The 18,814-nt window shown below is 45.7% G+C and overlaps 3 protein-coding genes across 5 annotated transcripts; 2 read left to right on the top strand and 1 right to left on the bottom strand.

The window, feature by feature from the left end:
• Positions 1 to 209: 209 nt before the first annotated feature.
• wbp2 (WW domain binding protein 2) lies at positions 210 to 6,126 on the top strand. Its single transcript, XM_070927006.1, has 8 exons — positions 210 to 380; positions 1,587 to 1,695; positions 1,911 to 2,046; positions 2,134 to 2,226; positions 2,354 to 2,500; positions 2,589 to 2,711; positions 3,505 to 3,581; positions 6,045 to 6,126. The coding sequence occupies exons 1-8, from the start codon at positions 322 to 324 to the stop codon at positions 6,090 to 6,092; spliced, it is 792 nt and encodes a 263-aa protein (XP_070783107.1). The 5' UTR covers positions 210 to 321; the 3' UTR covers positions 6,093 to 6,126.
• On the top strand, positions 6,086 to 17,229 carry mrpl38 (mitochondrial ribosomal protein L38). 3 transcript variants are annotated; one of them, XM_070927005.1, is made up of 9 exons: positions 6,086 to 6,188; positions 14,695 to 14,883; positions 14,995 to 15,126; positions 15,227 to 15,429; positions 15,567 to 15,639; positions 15,748 to 15,793; positions 15,929 to 16,087; positions 16,694 to 16,830; positions 16,991 to 17,229. In XM_070927005.1, exons 2-9 carry the CDS (start codon positions 14,730 to 14,732, stop codon positions 17,125 to 17,127), a joined length of 1,041 nt encoding a protein of 346 aa, XP_070783106.1. In that variant the 5' UTR covers positions 6,086 to 6,188; positions 14,695 to 14,729; the 3' UTR covers positions 17,128 to 17,229. The 3 variants fall into 3 exon arrangements, with proteins under 3 accessions (XP_070783106.1, XP_070783105.1, XP_070783104.1); XM_070927004.1 differs by lacking the exon at positions 6,086 to 6,188 and adding an exon at positions 13,701 to 13,785 and having other exon boundaries at positions 14,998 to 15,126; XM_070927003.1 differs by lacking the exon at positions 6,086 to 6,188 and adding an exon at positions 13,701 to 13,785.
• On the bottom strand, positions 9,532 to 13,272 carry trim65 (tripartite motif containing 65). The gene is made up of 8 exons (XM_070927673.1): positions 13,243 to 13,272; positions 12,301 to 12,750; positions 12,073 to 12,168; positions 11,547 to 11,777; positions 10,448 to 10,616; positions 10,247 to 10,336; positions 9,930 to 10,147; positions 9,532 to 9,840 (listed from the first exon to the last, which is right to left on the bottom strand). Exons 1-8 carry the CDS (start codon positions 13,270 to 13,272, stop codon positions 9,532 to 9,534), a joined length of 1,593 nt encoding a protein of 530 aa, XP_070783774.1.
• Positions 17,230 to 18,814: the final 1,585 nt, after the last annotated feature.

Genomic DNA, 18,814 nt, shown 5'->3' with positions numbered 1-18,814 from the left:
CTTCATAACTGACCTTACACATTATTTGTCACCATTCAATCATATCCAAGTGACCCAAAGTTAAAATCTCCTTTTCTTCAGTGAACACATCCTTTGTAAGGCAGCGTGGCGTCACTTTGTGGGCGTTTCCCACGTATGGCGGAAGGGCAGGTGCAGCACCAAAGCCAGCACCGACCTAGCAGCGTTATCACAACAACCGTTATCGTCGCGGAGGGAAGGGCTACCGAGGCTGCAGAAAGGCCTGCGGATACGTTAGTCTGTTAGAGGAGCACAACCTTTAATCTTTTTTTTGCTTGTCGGATAGTCCAGAGGCCCGTCGACATGACTCTGAACCAGAACAACTCTGAGTCCGGCGGAGTCATCATCAACAATAGCGAAAGGTAACGGTGCCACGGGCTAGCTAGCAGTTACCGTTAACCAGACTGACAAGTTTCTACGCTCTCTCCGGGGAGAACGTCGCACCAAACTAATTTAAAGATAAAGACAAATAATGTGGCTTTGCTAATTGGTGAAGGTACTTTACATGCCAGGAGCAAATCCGACATTTCTAACTAATACACAAAGCACACCAGCTAACTAATGCTAACTTAATTGAAATGACAACTTTTAGCATCTGTTAGCTTATTTTTCATACAACCTAATTCTATCAAAAATTGTGCTGTGTGGGCAGCAGCGAGCTCCGTGAAGCAGTCATGCTGCACTTGCCTTTTTATTCTAACAAAGTGCTTTTAGATGTATCACGTATTATCCGAATGGTAGAGTGGCTCCTAATCAGTGGGAAACGACACTTAAATATAAACATAAATGCTAGATGGCAAACAAGGCTACATTAATTGTCATAACGCCATGTTTCTTAAAGGAATATTCACGTTGCAGCCCACGGAACCGAGTCTCGGACTCGTAGCCCAAACATGGCCTTCAACCTGTTATATCACCACTGCAGTCAACCATAGCAGGCTTCACATGTGATTACATAAAGGTTTACTTGTTTTCAGACGTTATATTCAGACAAACATAGCGAGGGTAAACACGTTATTTAATCATATTGTAACAGCAACTTCGCATTCATTGCAGCGCCGTGTAGCTGCATTGCTTACTGCCTTCCACCATCTGCAATCTGGCCTGCTCTGTAATGAAAGGTCTGTTTTGTTTTGTCCACATCCAGACCAAGTCACCACAGTTGACATGAATTAACACCAGTGGCAGATTCTTCTAGAACACACAGGAGCGTAATGATCAACCCATTACAGCTCACCCAGAACCTGTAGTAAGCCCTGTCACTTGATGGCATGTAAGCCTAATCCTTTTACTATAGTACTGTTTGCTGACAGCAACTGATGGGTCATGTTTAGTAACTGGACAGTTGCACAATAACCCAGTGATCTCATTTTTTAAGCTGTTAAGTCAGCGATTATGAAACCAGGGTTTGAGTTATATTGTTAATCAAACAAAACCCCATATAAATAATGTTGTTTTGTACACAATATGATGTTATAAAAATGTCATATAAAAACTCTCTCTTTTTTTTAAGTTATCATATCTTTATGTCCAACGGATTGCTTTTTGTGTCTTATTTCTGTCACCAGTGTGTTGATGAATTACGATAACGTGGAGCTGCTTTTCTGTGATGCGGACAGTCTGCCTGAAGCCTTCCGGAAGAGCAAGAAGGGCAGCGTCTACTTAACTCCATACAGGGTGAGAGACAAGACCCAGATATCTTATTTTGTTATTCACCCTCATGTCTACTTAATGCTGCCGCTGCTGACGGGCAGGTACTCTGATTCCACTAATGAGCTGTATTAGGTTTAGCTTCCCCCAAGTCTCATACGGTGGTATGGAGAACGCTGAGACTGTGTTTTTGTCGCCGTGTGAGCGATGAGATGATGTCAGCTGCCGTCGTTCCCTCCCAGGTGATCTTCCTGGCCAAAGGCCGCGATGCTCTGCAGTCTTTCATGATGCCCTTCTACCTCATGAAGAGCTGTGAGGTCAAACAACCTGTGCTGGGGGCCAATTACATCAAGGGCACCATCACCGCAGAGCCTGGAGGTAGGTGCATGCGTGTCAGTTGCATGAGCATCCAGTGTTCTGTGTTCAGCACACAGTAGCTGCATTGATTCCTCCTCTCTCTGTCAGGTGGCTGGGAGGGCAGTGCTACATTCAAGCTCGTCTTTGCTGCTGGAGGAGCCATAGAGTTTGGCCAGTACATGCTGCAGGTTGCAGCTCAGGGTACGGTTACAAAGCAATGCTAACAGTATCATGAAATTCTTGTCATAGTGCTGACAGACTGTTTTGGCTGATAGTCCTCTAATGTCTCTTCTTCTTGTGTTGTCTCCTCCCGCTGTGTGTCTTGCAGCGTCGAGAGGTCAGCCAGTGACGTCTGGGTTTGGCGGATGCCCCTACATGGCCAATGGGGCCTACTCTTACCCTCCCCCCCCCGCTAACGGGATGTACCCCGCCGGACCTCCGCCCGGCTACTCCTACCCCAACCCTCCTCCACCAGGTAGGGGCTGTAACAATTGCCCTTTGAGTCTTGTGAAAGTGTTCGCTGCAGCTGGATTAATCGGCAACTGTGCGCTCCTGCTGTCCAGGTGGATTCTACCCCAACCCGCCGGCGTTTGATGCCTCTGCGGCCTACATACCTCCACCTCCTTATTCTGCTCCTCTGGGCCAGCAGCCCCCACATGACCCCGACCTCCCCTCCTCGGCAGCAGGTGTGTTTCTTTGGAGTGATCAGTAACTGTCAGTGACTAGGGTGTGACTGCTCGAGCTCAGGTGTATATAAAAAATTTAAATGTTACTTTAGGAAGCTTACCTTGGGAACAGAATTGCCTTTTGTTTAATTCATTGCATTGCCTTTAACTGTTGTTATGATGCTATCCCTTCTTTGTATTCTTATTGTCCCTTTATTCTAATTTAGAGGAGTTGTTTTTGAAGAACCCACCTGCAATGCTGCAGTTTAGACTTTAAACGATTCATGGATTATCAAAATAGTTGCGGATTCATTTTGTGAATTACAAACTAACAAAATTAGCCATTGAGTTTTGTCTAATGTTAAGCTCATCAGTGGAACACAGTTAAAGATCATTTACTCTGAGCAAACTCCTTCCCCCCCGATGACGGCGTGAGATGTGGTTGAAAACCCAAGAAAAAAGCTAGTAAGTGGACCTTGAGTTAAGGTTATTTTTTTGTTGAATTCTTATTAATATCGTGACGCTGAATTCAACCATATCACCTCGCCCTGCTAACAAATCCGTGGCTGGTTGACATTTAAAACATTTCACTCCACGCTGTATGACTTTTATTAGCTCAAGCTGCAGAATAATGTCGTCTTAATGTAGCCTACATTTCCTTTTCCCCCCCTCCTCATTACAACACCCGTCTGTATCAGGCTCGATAAGCTTCAGTCAGCTCATGTATCCCAGGGATTAAGTGTAAGACCGTGTTTAATTAATGTCCCCCCCCCCCCCGTCCTCCTCCTTCCCTCACTCCCCGTCTCTTTCCCAGCGGAGGCCAAAGCAGCCGAGGCAGCAGCGAGCGCCAGCTGCGCCACGCTTCCGCCCACACATGTGTACCTGCCACAGGTAAGCTGCCCTCCATCACTCTGCTGAACAGCTGACGCTGAGCGGATGTATCTACCAGTTTGTGCCAGTATGAGTCGGTGGGTGTCACTCACCTTTTTAGTACAGTAGCTGTTGAACTGCCACTTGTGTCCTTGGAAGCATGGAAGCATTTGTCATGTTTCCCCTCTGCATGTACAGTTGTGTCCAAAATAATAGCAGTGTGATTAAAAAGGTGAGTAAACGTCAAAATCCCTCAAATAAATTGTATTTTAATGAACACAAATGCATTGGGGACACAGCACTTTCTATTTCAAAGCAAGAAAATTGGAAAAAGTAATTGAATTTGATAATATTTTACAGAAAGTCAAGAAATATAATGTTAAAAAAAATAGCAGTCTGTCTTTACAAACTCAAATGTACTGTATAAACTAAGAAATGCTTGAAGATTCAACTTCCTGAGAATCATAAACTAATATTTAGTTGCATAACCACGGTTTCTGATAACTGCTTCACATCTGTGGTGCATGGAGTCGACCAACTTCTGGCACCGGTCAACAGGTATTGCAGCCCAGGACAATTGTACTATGTTCCACAATTCCTCTGAATTTCTTGGTTTTGCCTCATGAACAGCATTTTTCATGTCAGCCCACAAGTTTTCTATGGGATTAAGGTTCGGGGATTGCGCTGGCCACTCCATTACTTGAATGCGGTTTGTCTGGAACCATGATTTTGCTCGCTTGCTGGTGTGTTTGGGGTCATTGTCTTGTTGAAACACCCATTTCAAGGGCATTTCCTCTTCAGCATACGGCAACATGACTTCTTCCAGTATTCTGATGTACTCAAACTGATCCATGATCCCTGGTATGCGATAAATAGGACCAACACCATAGTACGAGAAACATCCCCATATCATGATGCTTGCACCACAATGCTTCACCGTCTTCACTGTGTACTGTGGCTTGAATTCAGTGTTTGCAGGACGTCTGACAAACTGTCTGTGGCCCTTAGACCCAAAAAGAACAATCTTACTCTCATCAGTCCACAAAATATTACGCCATTTCTTTTTAGGCCAGTCAATGTGTTCTTTGGCAAATTGTAACCGCTTCAGCACATGTCTTTTTTTTAACAATGGGACTTTGCGGGGGCTTCTTGCTGGTAGCTTGGCTTCACATAGACGTCGTCTGATTGTTACAGTCCTCACAGGCAACCTTAGATCTTCTTTGATCCTCCTGGAGCTGATCATTGGCTGAGCCTTTGCCATTCTGGTTATTCTCCGATCCATTTGAATAGTCGTTTTTCTTTTTCTTCCTCGCCTTTCTGGTTTTGGCTGCCATTTTAAAGCGTTTGATATCATTTTAGCTGAACAGCCTATCATTTTCTGCACTTCTTTATAGGTTTTCCCTTCTTTGATTAATTCCTTAATCAAAGAACGCTCTTCTTCTGAACAGTGTCTTGAACGACCCATTTTACTCTGTTTTTCAAGGACAAATGCACAGCCAGTATATGCAGCGTCAGTTGCCTTGATCCTTAAATGAGGGCCACCTGTTTAACACCTGTTTTTTTCACATTATCAATGACCTCACTTATAGAACTCAGCACTGCTATTTTTTTGAACACGCCCCTTTCAGTTAATGATTCAGTTTCACAGAATCAGCAGCATGCACGCCATGCCTGTTGGGTCTGTTGGTTTTCTATACCTTTACTAAACCTTCTAGAAACTTACTTGCAGTGTAGAAGTTGAAATTTTAACAAAAACAGGGATTTATCTTGCTAGTGATGTGGGACTGCTATTATTTTGAACACAACTGTAGCTATCCTCAATGCTGCTTCCAGTGTTTCTGTCAGTTTTAAAGATATCAAAGAGAAGCTATTTCACTGAATTTCAGCTGAAACAATTAGTCGAATAACTGATTTAAGTTCTTTTTCAAGCAAAAATGGCAAACATTTGCAGGTTCCTGCTTCTCAAATGTGAGGATTTTATGCTTTTCTTTTTTATGTATATAATAGTAAACTTAATACCTTTTGGGTTTTGGACTTTTGGTCAGATTTAAAAAAAAAAAAAAAAGAAGCAATTTGAAGACGTCACCTTGGGCTCTGGGAAATGTATAATGGGAAATAAATGAGTGTAACGACACACATGCAAGGCAAAATCTGACTGTCTGAAATGCGTCATTTATTTTAGTCGCTTCGTGGTAGATTTTCTCCTGTTTTTCTTTGGGGTAGGACAGGTACAACTAATCACAACAAACTGTCGCACAGTGGCAACAACCAGTGGTGGATCAGCTTATTGTTGGTGTCTTGGCAGCAGCCGGCCCTCTTTGACAAAGTCCATAGGAGCAGAACTCAGATCTTGGCACTTCAGCCCCATAAACTGATGCTAGGGTGCATGTAGTCTATAGCCTGTGACGGCTGTTTGTTGTCATGCTGAATGGATTACTGTACAGTAGGGTTAGCGTTAACCATTTAACTCTTCTCTCTCCGTAGGACAAGCCTCCCCCCTACTCCCCTCCAGAAGACAAGAAGAACCAGTAGACCTGCTTGATCTCACCCTCATCCCTCGCCGTCTCCTGTAATCTCTCTCCTCCTGGATCACCTGGTTTCTCATTCCATTAGCTGGACATCAGGAAGGTCAATGTTTTCCTTTTTTTTTTTTTAAACATTTCCTCCTTCCTAGTCCAACTCATTCCTTTTGGTTTCCCCTTTTTCTCATTCTGTCGCTCTCCCGCCTCTGCGTAAACCGTTTACATTCCCTTTTTAAATGATTCGCACATATAATCCGCTTCATTCTCTTCAGAAGCACCTTTTACTTGATGGGAATTATTAGTATTGGTAAGCAGTCTTTTGAGAGGAACAATAAGATTGTTCAAGCCAAAGTTGTCAGGATTTTTGGGGGGCTTTTTTTTTCCAGTGTAGATGACATAAACTTTGTAACCTGACTAGCTATTTTAGCTTTCATTGCCTTGCAGGTGTCCCCAGAATCATACCAACACCCTAAACCTTAGATTCAGCTATGTTGCTCACTTAAACTGAATCCGTTGGTGTTAATCTAATCCAGAGGCAAGCTGAACGCAGTCTTTTATTTTTCTATGATTTGTGTGTACAGGCTTTTAATATGTAGACTTCTAAAAATGAGAGATTTTCTCAAGAACACTAACCTAGAAGAAAAACTAGCTTTTGTAAAAGAGCAGATTGCAGGGGTGGTCCCAGCCTGCACTGACATGCCCCCCCCTGTGGACGAGAGGGACCGCAAAAGATTTAGAGCAGCGCCGAGCCCTGGCGGCGAATCCCTGATCCTGGATTAGAGCGAGGGCGGACCAGGGCCCGGAGGGGACGTACTGCCAGGAGGGATTATCCTTTACAAATGTGCAAGAGCAGAGCAAGTCAACCCATTGATGTCACTTCCTGTTTTCGTCCACGCCTCTGAACGTTCGAAGAAAAAACGCACGGTCAGACTCCCCCAGCCAGCCAGCCCGCCCGCCCCACCCCTCCCTCTCCCCGACGTATGTTTGAAACATCGCGGAAACAAAACATTAGAAGAGTTTCTACTTTCTGTGGTTGTGATCTTAACTGCTCCAGTTTGAGGTCAGTATTTGGATCTGATCTGAGCCGCTACTCTTCCTTCCCCTCTCGTCACTAATCTATATACTGTATCTGTGGCACATCCGTGGCTGATTCTTTGCACTTTCAGAATGCTATGCATCGGGCTCCTATTTGCTCTGTCATGGCTGTGTGTATAATAATAATAATAATAATAAAGCTCTGTATTTATTTCAAAACTAATTTATTGAACAATTCATGTAACATGGCTCAAGTAAGAAAAACAAAGCATGATCTCAACTAATGCATGTATGCATTGGATTGGATTTTATTAAATGGATCTTGATTCATGTGAAACACAACCGTCTTTGTCTTTATTTCTACACCGAGGAGAGCTGTATCACACATTGATGGGTAACACAGCATAGTGCGTTAGCGTACTTAAAATGAACAATGGCTTTCTGCCATTAGGCCCGAACAGCCTGGAAATGTGCTTCTTTTTTTTCCTTTTTTTCTCCCCTCAGAGTCAATAGTCCTCGCCTGCGCCTTTTCAGACAACTTGTGCAAATCAGAAGACTGACGCATGACGTCCTGAGCCTCGAGTACCCCAAAATTCCAAAAAAAACAAAAAAAAAAAAGGCCAAAAGCCCATTAAAAACATTTGTCCAGTACAGCAGATGTCAGCGTCACAGGTCTTAGACTGTACAGGCAGGACAACTTGTTTGTGCATTCATGCTAAGATCCCAAGATGATTAAAAAAAAAGAAAATAGGCGTCCCGTTTTCAGTTCTGTCTTCTCAGTAGTAATGTACAGCCCACTGCGATTTGGTTTCACCTACATCGCTTTTGTGGTACAACAACAGGCGGAGGGGGGGGGCCTCGTGAAATGCATTAGAATCTTCATGTCCTGTATGCACCACATGATTAACTGGCTCCCATATTTCCCATATTTCTGTAGACTGAATTCCACCCAGAGATGGAAACCCCCTCCAAAAAAAAAAGCAGGGAGAGGTTTGTGCAGGCGAGAGCATTATTTTTTCCTTCTACAGTTATGCTTTAGCGATTCCTCAACAAATGGCTTCTTGTAGCACTGCAAACATGTCTCTCTCTTCTACTTATTTTGCTGCCATGACTTCTTGTGTGTGTCTGCGTGGGTACCAGGTCAGGTTTCAGCCACATCTCCACATTTGAGAAACCGGACTGGATTTAAGAAAAAAAGTTCCTTCATTCGCTTTCAGGCTGAGAGTTAGAAAAATCGATGCGACTCCACGTCTGTACGCCTAATATGAGGCTACACGGTTAGCTTAGCTTGGAATAAAAATGGGAAAACAGCTAGCCGGACTCCAAACATAACAAAAGCCACCTACCAGCAACCTCTAAGGCACACTAACGAAGACAATCCATCTTGTTTGTTTAATCTGTGCAAAAACCAAATGAGTAAAAACAACAAGGTTGTGGTTTTAAGGTTATCTGCTGGACTATTTCTTGGCGCAGTGACTTCCTGGAGTCTCCACTGGTTGCCAGGCAACAAGATCTAAGTTAATTAGTGAGCTTCAGGAGGTGCTGGTAGGCAGATTTTGTTGCCATTGGACAGAGCCAGACTCGCTGTTTTCCGCCTTTGTGCTACGCTAACCAAACCAGCAGCCGGCTGTAGCTCCTCATTTACCGCATCGGCCTGAAAGTGGTGTTGGATGTTCTGACTCTCGAGCGAGGAAGCAGACCTCCCAACAACGATGAAACTATTTCTTCAAAGCAGACTCGGGTCAGACACGGGGAAATCTCGCATGTGTGCGACACCAGCCGGCAGCACACACCGTCGCCCTCTTAAGGTTGTGCATTTGCACGAGCAGCCAAAGTGCACTTCACACGGAGCGCAGGAGTTTAGTTGCAGTCCAGCACTCTTACAGCAACACAATGGACGAACTCATGTACGTATGTGGGTTTCATGAATCAGTGTATTTTACAATGAGCCTCTAAGCCCCGGAATAAATGCCTATTGCCTTGAAGTAGAACGAGAAAACACGCTTTGTGTAGTGGAACAATCTGACACACTGAGTCGAGGATGCTGCCGTTTTCCTAACCGAAAGCAAGACCTCTATCTAGGCTATTTCATACATACTTTGAAGAAAACCAAAACAAACCAGAAGGAAGTAGCGCTGTCCTTTAAACTAGAGCCCTACGGACCTTTAGGACCAGAGTTTGTGACCTATGTTATCGTCGTGTGGTAAGTAATAATGTGAATAAGCCAAAGCCAAGTGGCCAGTTCTGCTTAAAACAACGTAGGAAGGCGGTCATTGTAAAGAGAAGAAAAAATGATTTTTAAAAAACTCCTAAATGGTTACGGGGTTGTCCTCTATGTTGAGTCAGCTAGTGCCCATGTTTGACAGTACTTCTTATCAGCGAGCTGGCTTCTTTACTTCCCTTTCCGAGTCCGCTCATGTGGAGCAGAGAGTGATGCTGACCCCCTCTCCTATCCAGCAGGCGGGGAACAGCTCCTGGGTGAAGGCACAGTGGAAGGCGTGGAGCCTGGTCTGCCCGTCGCCATAGTAGGTGAGCGTCCCCGCCTCGTAGTCCAGCAGCATGCCGATGCGGCTGTGCTGCGAGTGGCCGGCCAGGGTCTCGCGCCGGCCGTTGTGCCAGGCGCTGAGCTGATGCTCGTCCAGCTGCAGGCTCCAGGACAGTTCGTTCATGCCCACCATGCACCTCTTGCCCTTCTCCTTCCTGGGGATGGTCTCGTAGGTTACCTGATTGAGACGCGGGAGAGAGGACGTGGGTGAGTTGAGGGGACTCTCGAAACAACAGCGCACAAACACAACGCGCATTGGCTCTTTACCCCGAGGTAGGCCCAGGGCTTGGACACCTCCAGCTCCCAGTAGTGCTGCCCATGGGTGAAGCCCTGAAAGCAGAGCACCTGCCAGGTGTGATCGAAGCGGGCTTCGTGGGCTGGGACGGGCCGCGGCCCAGAGGTCAGGTGCTCTGCCCTCCGGTTCTCCTGGGACAGAAACAGGTGCCCGTTGGCCGTGCGTGGGTCAAAGGTCAGAGAGCAGCGGTCTGTAATGAGGAAGGAAGGTCTTTAAATGTTTTTTCTGCACAAATTAGAATTCAGAACCAGAAGAACCAGACAATCAGGTAAATACTGTTAAGACTTACAAGCAGTGAGGCCCTCCTTCCCACCAGGGTGGCACGGAGCAGCTGGACTGGGAACCACAGCTAGGATTGGCCTCTTATCCTGGGGAGAACCTGGAGACCAATGACAAGCTTGAGGACGCAGAGCAAAGATCGGAACAGAAGCTGCTGGCAAACGGAGCTAAATTGCAACAGTAGGGAACGTCACCCCCGAAGGCAGGTTACCGTCTTTGTCCTGACCCACAGCCGTGCTCACAGCTTTCTCCAGGTCCTCAGACACCAGCTTGGAGACCCGGGACAGGATGTCTGTGACGCCGTTCAGTCGCTCCTGAAGGGTTGGCGTTACATCCGTGGGAATATCCTCGAAACGTGGGACCTCTATGACCATTGATTCCTGCGAAGAGATACGCGTTTCAAAAGAAGACCCTGGATGATTTGGCGGCTGATGATTTCTGAGTCAGATGAACGTTATGAGTAGAGCTGCAACGGTTAATCGATTCAGTGATTTTTTTTTTTTTCCAAGCAAAAATGTCAAAACATAGGCTGGTTCTAGCTTCCTAAGCGTAAGGATTTGTCATTTATGATACTAAATGAGGACTTTTTGGGGTTTTGGACTGTAGAATTTCCAGAGGGCTTTTCAAAGTCAGACATATAGAAGTCATCATCAAACTTTCTCACTTTATCAGTCTGAAGTCAGAAACTCCCCCCAAAAAAGGTACAACCCTGCTTTTGCTGCCATGTAGCAGTAGAGATATTCACGTTGCTGTCGTATGCCCACTGTTGGGTGTGATAAGAAGTGTGGGACAGTTAAAAACCTACACCCACAGCGTGCTGCACAACGCTGCTTTTCACCACGTCTTTTCTTTCATGAGGCCCCTACAGCACCTGACATCTGACGATTTCTTTAATTGTTCTTTTTCTTTCTGGAGTCTGGTATTCTGGAAAAAAAAAAAACTGCTTGTGAATTCCAACTGAAGGTAAATTGGTTCGTGCTCACAGCCTTTGTGCTTGTTAGTCCCCCGCATCACAAAAAAATAAAAAGATGCAGCGCATGTGGAACTTCAGAAGACTGCGAACCAATTTACCTTCAGTTGGAAATGCAGATTTTGCTGGTTTTCACCCAGCTGGCTGGTGTGTAACTAACACAGACACACAGACAATACAGTATTTGTGGCCTGAGCAATACTCTATTCTCCGAAATGTTGAGATCACAGGACAGAAATCCTGACCCTCTCACAGCAGGAGGAGGAGGATAAAAAGTGCAAGGTAGTCGTAGTCTTTCCATTTAGCCGAACGACAGTGGCGTAAGCGCGGGGTTACAAACCTTGATGAGCTCTGCGTCAGGGAGGTCGTGCACAGCTGCTATCTGCCCCTGGCTCTCTCGGAGTTTCTGCGAGCGCTCCTCGAGTTCAGCCAGCCGAGCCTCCGCCTCGCCGATGGCCGCCTCCCTCTGCTCCTCAATGAAGAGCTCTGTGGCCTCCTGCTTCTCCGCCAGTATCTTTATCAGGGTGGCGAACTTGACACTGACCCAGGTGGAGGTCTGCTGGAGAGTCACCTGTTAGTGGGGACACGCAGAATCACACGCCCGCTTCGAGGAACTTGGGAACATGTGGTCAGTCCAGTCCTGAATCTTTCTCCCTGGTCTCTTTATTTATCTACAATAATGTCAAGCTTGGTTGTTTTCTGGGCTTTTGGCTTCTGTTAGATTACTGGTAATAACAGTATACCAAACCATCGAATCTATACATCCCTCTCTTTGACAGGCAGCTTCTTTTCCTAACTTTGAGTTAAGTCCCTTTTCTGACATGTTCGTTTAAAGCATAGTGAAACCTTTAGGCCTTTTAGCTTACCTTAGCTTGATTGATATTCTCGGCCAAGTCGTGTAAACTTTTCTGCGTCTCTTCAGTGAGTTTCCCCACCTCCGTGCTCTTCCTTTGGAGCAGCAGCTGCAGAGAAAACACATCAAATTGAGACAGCGGGCTTCACACAGTCACAAGTGGACAGTGCTATAAACTGGACTGAAAAGCCCTGTTGGACTCCCAGATACGCAGCTGTGGTGGCACTGTGTTACCATATACCTCTTGATTTTCCCTTTCCACCTCCAACAGGACCTTCTCGTGGTTCACACACTCAGAGATGCCACACTCGCAGCACACAGACATCTTGTGCTGACTGCAGTAGTAAACCAGAGGCTTTTTATGGCGCTCGCACAGCAGCATGGCTCTCGCCCCTTCACTCCCCCTCATGAGCGACTCTCTACAGGAGGGGCCGGTGCTGTTTGCAGCCTCAGTCAGGACGGACAGGGACACGTTGCGCTTGAGAACGGGCCTGCTGGCAAACTTCGCATTGCAGATGGGGCACTGAGGTCCGATGTTAGACTTGCTCTTGGTGTCCCAGTGGGTGGTGATGCACGTTTGGCAGAAGGTGTGCCCGCAGGGGATGGTTACAGGGACTCGGAAGCGCTCCAGGCATATGACACAGGTCAGGATTGAATTCTGGGACTCCATCTCTGAAGGAAGAGCAGACATCTCTCTGGGGGAAAAAAATGAAGAGAAGGGAGAGGATGCTCATGATATGGTAGAACTTGAACACATCAGTACATCACATCCGCACCACACCATGCCAGTAATGCAATTTAACTGCCTTACCTGTCCGTACAAACAGGTTAATATCACATTTCAAGCCCTTTGTATACACAGTTTCTCAGAAGGGCCCGTTTTTGTTAGAGCCAGCCATCAGACTGGGACACAGCAGAGCCACGGCCAAGCAGCAATGCAAGGCTTAGTCTGAAAGGTACCATTGGCTACCACACATTAACTCAGCCAAGTGGAAGGGAGAGCTAGCGTTAGCTAACGTTAGCCTGGAATCAAGTCAGCTCCAGTTCACGTTAGCTGGGACTCTTGGGGACAAATAACAGTCAAAATGTTAAAACACTCGGGTGATTTAACTGTACATTAGCGCACATCTCTTACACTCACCGCCTAGCTATAACACGACAACGGCACAATATTCATTCTTACCACTTCAACAGATACATCCGTGCACAGCATCTGTGTGAATACTGAATATCGTCAGATGAAGCTTCCCTGATGACGGCATACGCAAAAACGACGCCTTCACGTGCTGTCGGGAAAATCGTTAAGAGTTTATATCCGTATAACATGTAACGTTGTGTGCACTGTCTGCTGTCACTCATTCGCTACATTGTGACATTACAACTTGACTAATTGCGTCTGGTTTAACAATAATTAATAATTACGATGGAGGTGTGCTAAAAATGGCCTGAAAATAAAAAAAAAGGTCTGATTGTAGTGGTGAAAATTATATATAATAATAATATACCATCATATATGTTGCTTTCTGCAAGTAGACTGCGGTCAGTCAGTAGTATAGAAACACAAACGTACACGGACTCGTTTTACTCTTCTCGGCCACCGTACTTTCTGGAAAAAAAAAAACACCCAACAGTCAGTCCAAGATGGCGCTGCGCACGGTTTGCGCCGCTACCTTGCGAAGTGGTACAGATTTAGGGGTCAATAATGCGAGGACATTTGTCACAACAGGTATTGTAACGATATTGTTAAATTATATTGGGCTCACGTTTAGGAACTTCGTGCCCGGGCTTCAGGAAGCCTGTGTATGTAAGGATAGATCCGTCTGAGGCAGACGACCCCTGTTACATGCTCTCCTCCTCTGTGGAGAGAGACACGTCGCTACACGTTACTCCATAGAGAAATATGCGAATTAAATGTGAACTTAGTGGTGCAATTGTTGGCAAAGAGAGACATTTCTTAAGAACACGATACGTGACCCAGCTCAAGAATAGTAATAGCGTCAGCACTGATTGGGGTTATCCATCTCACATATCGGTTACCACTGACAATAAAAATGTCATTATTTTGAGCATTAGTTCCTACTATGGGTTTGAGGAAATATGAGGAGAACCAAACATGAAAGGTGAAACAAGTGCTGCTTTATGTACTGAGTGTATTTATTAGTTATTAGTGTGCTGAAATGATGAGAGGAAAATGTATGTAAATTCGTCACGTATGACTTGACGAACAACTAATATTTGAATGGTTCACATGTCCTTTAGTTAGCCCAACCTACTGACTTTGAGGTGGTCAAACCCCCCCCCCCCCCCCCCCCCCCAACAACTTTATCAAGTGAACAATAACATTACAAGACAGGGAGTATAGGAGAAATCAGACCAAAAGCAGGGAATAAATAAATGTAAAAATTAAATGGCACTGACACTGTAAAAAAAACAAAACAATTACAGAATATATAAACAAATCAATTTACAAAATTGTAATCATTCAAATACAAATCAATCTGGCCCACAATCACTGTAAGAGAAGGATGCGTGTGGACAATCTAAACAAATGACAATGATGTGTAATGGCAGGAATAAACAGCATGGCAAACATTTTTTTAAGCTATGTAACTAACTAACTGTTTCCACGTAACAGCATTCCTCTGCAGGCGCATCCCTCCTCTGGGTCCAATGCCGAACGAGGAGATTGATGTTGAAAAGCTGGAGTCATTAGAGAAGTATCGCAGCTACACTCGGTACTTCAGACAAGCTGAGGAGGCGAGGAACAAGGCCGCCTGGTGGAAGACCTACAGGAGCTATGTGGAGAAGGCTGATCCCGAGCATGGTGAGAAACAATGGAGGAAGCTAACTGTTGACCGTGGTCACCCCCACCCCCCCAGTGGTGTGAAAACGCCTGGCCAAGGGTTGTCATTTTGTCTCGTCTGCTTTGTCGCAGGAGCCGAGCGCGTGGACATTGGCTTGCCGTACTATCGACCCGGCAGGACCAATGAAGTGAGGGAGAGGAGGCGGGTGATGAAGGACAACAAGAAGAACGTCGAGCTGGAGAGGGCGTCTCGCCTGCGCACTTGTAAGCTCCCACGGCATTCTTGAACTTCCCGTTGATAATTTGCTTACTCTGTGGTGGAGTGACGCTTCTCTCTCCTCCTCCTCCTCCTCCACACACACAGTTAAGATCCCTCTGGATCGAGTGCAGGAAACCTGGGAGAAGAGCAGCGGTCCGTTTCACATAAAGAGACTGGCAGACCACTATGGAGTCTTCAGAGACCTCTTCCCCATGGCCTACTTTCTACCTCAAGTCTCACTCCACATCTGCTACAGCCAGGAAAACGGTGGTCAAGTGCATTATGGGAATCGGCTGACACCTACTGGAGTACGTTAAAGGAATGGACGTTCTACAGTGTCCTAATCTAGCTCTGTAATTGATATTCTGAGCGTCAAGACCACATCAACGTCTCTGCCCTTTGTCCACCTTGATGCCTTTTCTTTGCTGTGCTTTTTTTCCTTCAGGCGGCATCTGTCCCTCAGGTCAGCTTCGCTGCGGAGGAGGGCTCCCTGTGGACTCTTCTGCTCACCTGTCCAGGTCAGCATCAGCTTTCCCAGGAGGCACTGGGTCCCTAGCTTGTGATAATCAGCCACTTTCCATGCTGCCTTTTTTTTTAGGTCTAAAATAACTGATCATCTCTTTCAGACGAGCATCTCCTGGATAAAGAGGCAGAATACGTCCACTGGCTAGTGTGAGTACTTCAAGTCAGCTGTGCTCTTATTTATAGAGCGCATTAAACAGCGACACATGTTGACCAAGTTGCTTTTTACAGGGAGGTTTAAAATGTTTAAGCTGCTACAACCTCGAATGACCTGTGTTTCCGTAGGGGGAACATACCAGGTGGAGCAGTGCAGGCCGGAGAGGAGCTGTGTCACTACCTGCCCCCCCTCCCTGCCAGAGGAACGGGCTTCCACCGCTACGTCTATGTCCTCTTCAAGCAGGAGGGACCCATCAACTTCCAGGAGGATGTCAGGCCGTCGCCATGGTGAGCAGTACATCCAACATACAGACAGGAAGCTGATGCCTCTTACTATTATTTGCGTTTATTGTATGAAATGAGTGCTCAAATAGAGCTTTTCCTGTTAGCTTGGTTTTCCAAATAAAATCTTGTGCAGTGATCAGCATGTGGTTTTAGCCTCATCCACCAAAACAAAGGTTCTGCCCGAGGAAGTGACAGATTATCTGGCAATAAGTGATAAATGGAAACTTAAAGTAATAGTTTCACGTTTTGAGAGTTGGATGCGAAGACGTATGGCTAAATATGAAGCTACAGTCAACCGCTGGTTAGCTTAGCTTAGCGTAGAGACTGAGAGCAGGGGGAAACAGCTAGCCTGGCTCTGCTCAAATATGTGACATGTGAGTTAGTGAGCCTCAGAGGGGCTTGTAGTCCTATTTAGAACATGGAGTGGTTCTGCACTTCAGTCTCTTGTGGCCAGAATTAGTATTACAACAACAAACACCAGATAAAGCAGGACTTTAGGGGCTCTGTAGAAAAATGATAATAAACACAGGAGCGAAAACAACTTAGATCAGACTTATAAAATGGCTTCCGTATCAAAGACACTAATCATGTCGCGTCTCTCCTCCCTAGCCATTCTCTGGTGGATCGTACATTTAAGACGATGGATTTCTACAGAAAGCACCAGGACAACATGACACCTGCAGGCCTGGCCTTCTTCCAGTGCCAGTGGGATGAATCCGTCACCGACACGTTCCACAACACACTCAGTGAGTCACAAACGTGAACACACTTGCGAGTTCGGTGTTGCTGATCTCGTGACTTTGATTTGAGAACAGACGTGCAACTTTCTTCATCCTTCCTAGATGTGTGCGACAATTGCCTGTCTGTTAATAACGAAGCCCGTCCGTTGTTGTCTCCTTCTTGCAGACATGAGGGAGCCGGTGTTTGAGTTCATCCGCCCTCCAGTGTACCACCCTCCACAGGTCAGGTACCCTCATGGACAGCCCCTACGCTACCTGGACAGATACAGAGATGGAAAGGAGCACACCTATGGAATATACTGATTATGAGACATGCGCTCAGAGTTGAGAAAACAGATTTCTTTGCAAACGTGTAGGTCTGTCTGGCATATTTATGTTAAAATAATAAAGCATTTTTCAACTGTACTGAGACTGAGTTATTTACCTCTGTTTAGTGTTATGTTTGGCCCTGTTTGATCGTATGTCTATTAGTTTATTAGTTTACTGCAGCACTTCTGAGCATTACAGATTTAATAAACAACGCGCAGGCTTCTCTGACTTGTATTGCACCCACATGAGACTGAAACTGAAATCAGTGAGGCGTTGTCGTGCTTTGGGCCGCAGTCTTGAATGGCTGCTGTACGTTTGGTAAAAACCACCAGGTGTCACTGCGCTTGCAGAGTTTGAAGCACCGAAGCTTCACACATCTTTTACCACATCTTTTTGATTTTTTTTCACCACGAACAGAAAGGAAGCCCCAAAGCTTCATTAGCCTTCATCTTCCCATCTCTACTAACTAGTACATGGAGGTTGCTGACCTAACATCAATCCCAGCATAGTCTGTCGGCCCAGACCGGAATATCTCAACAACTTTTAGATGAATTGCAATGAAATTTGCTCCACAGCGCCCCCAGAGGATACATCCCGAAGACTTCAGTGACCCTCTGACCTGTTAGCGCCACCAGCAGGTCAAAGTTTTCACTTAGCCTGTGAAATATCTCAACTTCTACTGGATGGATTGGCACAGATATCCATAGTGACAATGCCCTCCAACAACTTTGCTGATCCCCTGCCTTTTCCTCTGGTGCCACCATCTGGTCAAAAAAAAAACTTTGGTTACTTTGGTTTATGACCAAATACCCACAAAACATAACGACGTTCCCACCAGCATCGGCTGTACTTTGTGTTTAGTGAGAATTAGCGAATACTAGCATGCTAACATACTAAGCTAAGATGGTGAACATGGTAAAAAAAAATTGTGCTCAGATCAGCCTGAAAGAGGCATGGCTGTAGACTCTTATTCTAGTTTTATGTCAAATTTAATAAGCAATTAGTAACTACAGCTGTCAAATCAAATCAGATTGTTGTAGCAGTTCAGGGGAGGGGGGCAATTAGAGAGCCAATTAGAGCTGATCAGCATCAGCCGTGTCACCGGCATCACGGCCCTTATTTTAAAGCCTGCCAATGTGGCCCAGGTTGCACTTTCCCTTGATGACTGAAGCAATGGGAGCTGTTGGAGGCCTGCTTATTTGCGTGCTGGCGGCTTGGCTCGCCAAAGGTTTTTATATTCCTTCTGTTGGAAGCATGTGTTGTGTTGTAGTGTAGCAAATGTATGTTTTTGGCCACTAGCGTATGCCTTGCCTTAACTTTTGAACATTTGTTTCATCATCTAGCTGTGTGGGTGACCTGTTGTGCCGTCAAACATTTTGATTAACAGCAAGTGCTCGGTTCATGTAGGCTCTTGTTTGCCGGTTGATGGAACAAATGAAAGACGTGATGATGGGCTGCAGAGGAGAGCGAGAGGTAAGCGCTCGCGTTTGTGAACAGAGTCTCTGCAGAGCTATGTTCTGATGCTAACTTAACTTCTCATGTTCTGCAGCTCTGTCCCCCAATGAGATCTCCATACAGAAGGCCTTCTCACTTCTCCAGTCAATGGAGTCCATGTTGCAGCAAGATGCTAAAGAAGGTGAGCAGCTTCTGTGACACCCTACTGGCAAAAAGGCAGATCCTT

This window comes from Enoplosus armatus, chromosome 20 (assembly GCF_043641665.1).
Source record: "Enoplosus armatus isolate fEnoArm2 chromosome 20, fEnoArm2.hap1, whole genome shotgun sequence".
In the NCBI taxonomy this organism is placed as follows: Eukaryota; Metazoa; Chordata; class Actinopteri; order Centrarchiformes; family Enoplosidae; genus Enoplosus; species Enoplosus armatus.
This window is presented reverse-complemented; position numbering and strand designations above follow the sequence as displayed.

What these genes read in the sequence shown, in the direction of transcription:
- wbp2 (XM_070927006.1), top strand. Translation starts at nt 322, where the DNA reads ATGACTCTGAACCAGAACAACTCTGAGTCCGGCGGAGTCATCATCAAC. An exon ending in CCTCCCCTCCTCGGCAGCAG is followed by an intron (nt 2,712 to 3,504) that starts GTGTGTTTCTTT and finishes TCTCTTTCCCAG; the next exon opens with CGGAGGCCAAAGCAGCCGAG. An exon ending in CACATGTGTACCTGCCACAG is followed by an intron (nt 3,582 to 6,044) that starts GTAAGCTGCCCT and finishes CTCTCTCCGTAG; the next exon opens with GACAAGCCTCCCCCCTACTC.
- trim65 (XM_070927673.1), bottom strand. Translation starts at nt 13,272, where the DNA reads ATGCTGTGCACGGATGTATCTGTTGAAGTG. An exon ending in CGGATGTATCTGTTGAAGTG is followed by an intron (nt 12,751 to 13,242) that starts GTAAGAATGAAT and finishes TCCCCCAGAGAG; the next exon opens with ATGTCTGCTCTTCCTTCAGA. An exon ending in TGTGGGTCAGGACAAAGACG is followed by an intron (nt 10,337 to 10,447) that starts GTAACCTGCCTT and finishes ATTGGTCTCCAG; the next exon opens with GTTCTCCCCAGGATAAGAGG.
- mrpl38 (XM_070927003.1), top strand. Translation starts at nt 13,701, where the DNA reads ATGGCGCTGCGCACGGTTTGCGCCGCTACCTTGCGAAGTGGTACAGAT. An exon ending in GAGGACATTTGTCACAACAG is followed by an intron (nt 13,786 to 14,694) that starts GTATTGTAACGA and finishes TCCACGTAACAG; the next exon opens with CATTCCTCTGCAGGCGCATC. An exon ending in GAATACGTCCACTGGCTAGT is followed by an intron (nt 15,794 to 15,928) that starts GTGAGTACTTCA and finishes GTGTTTCCGTAG; the next exon opens with GGGGAACATACCAGGTGGAG.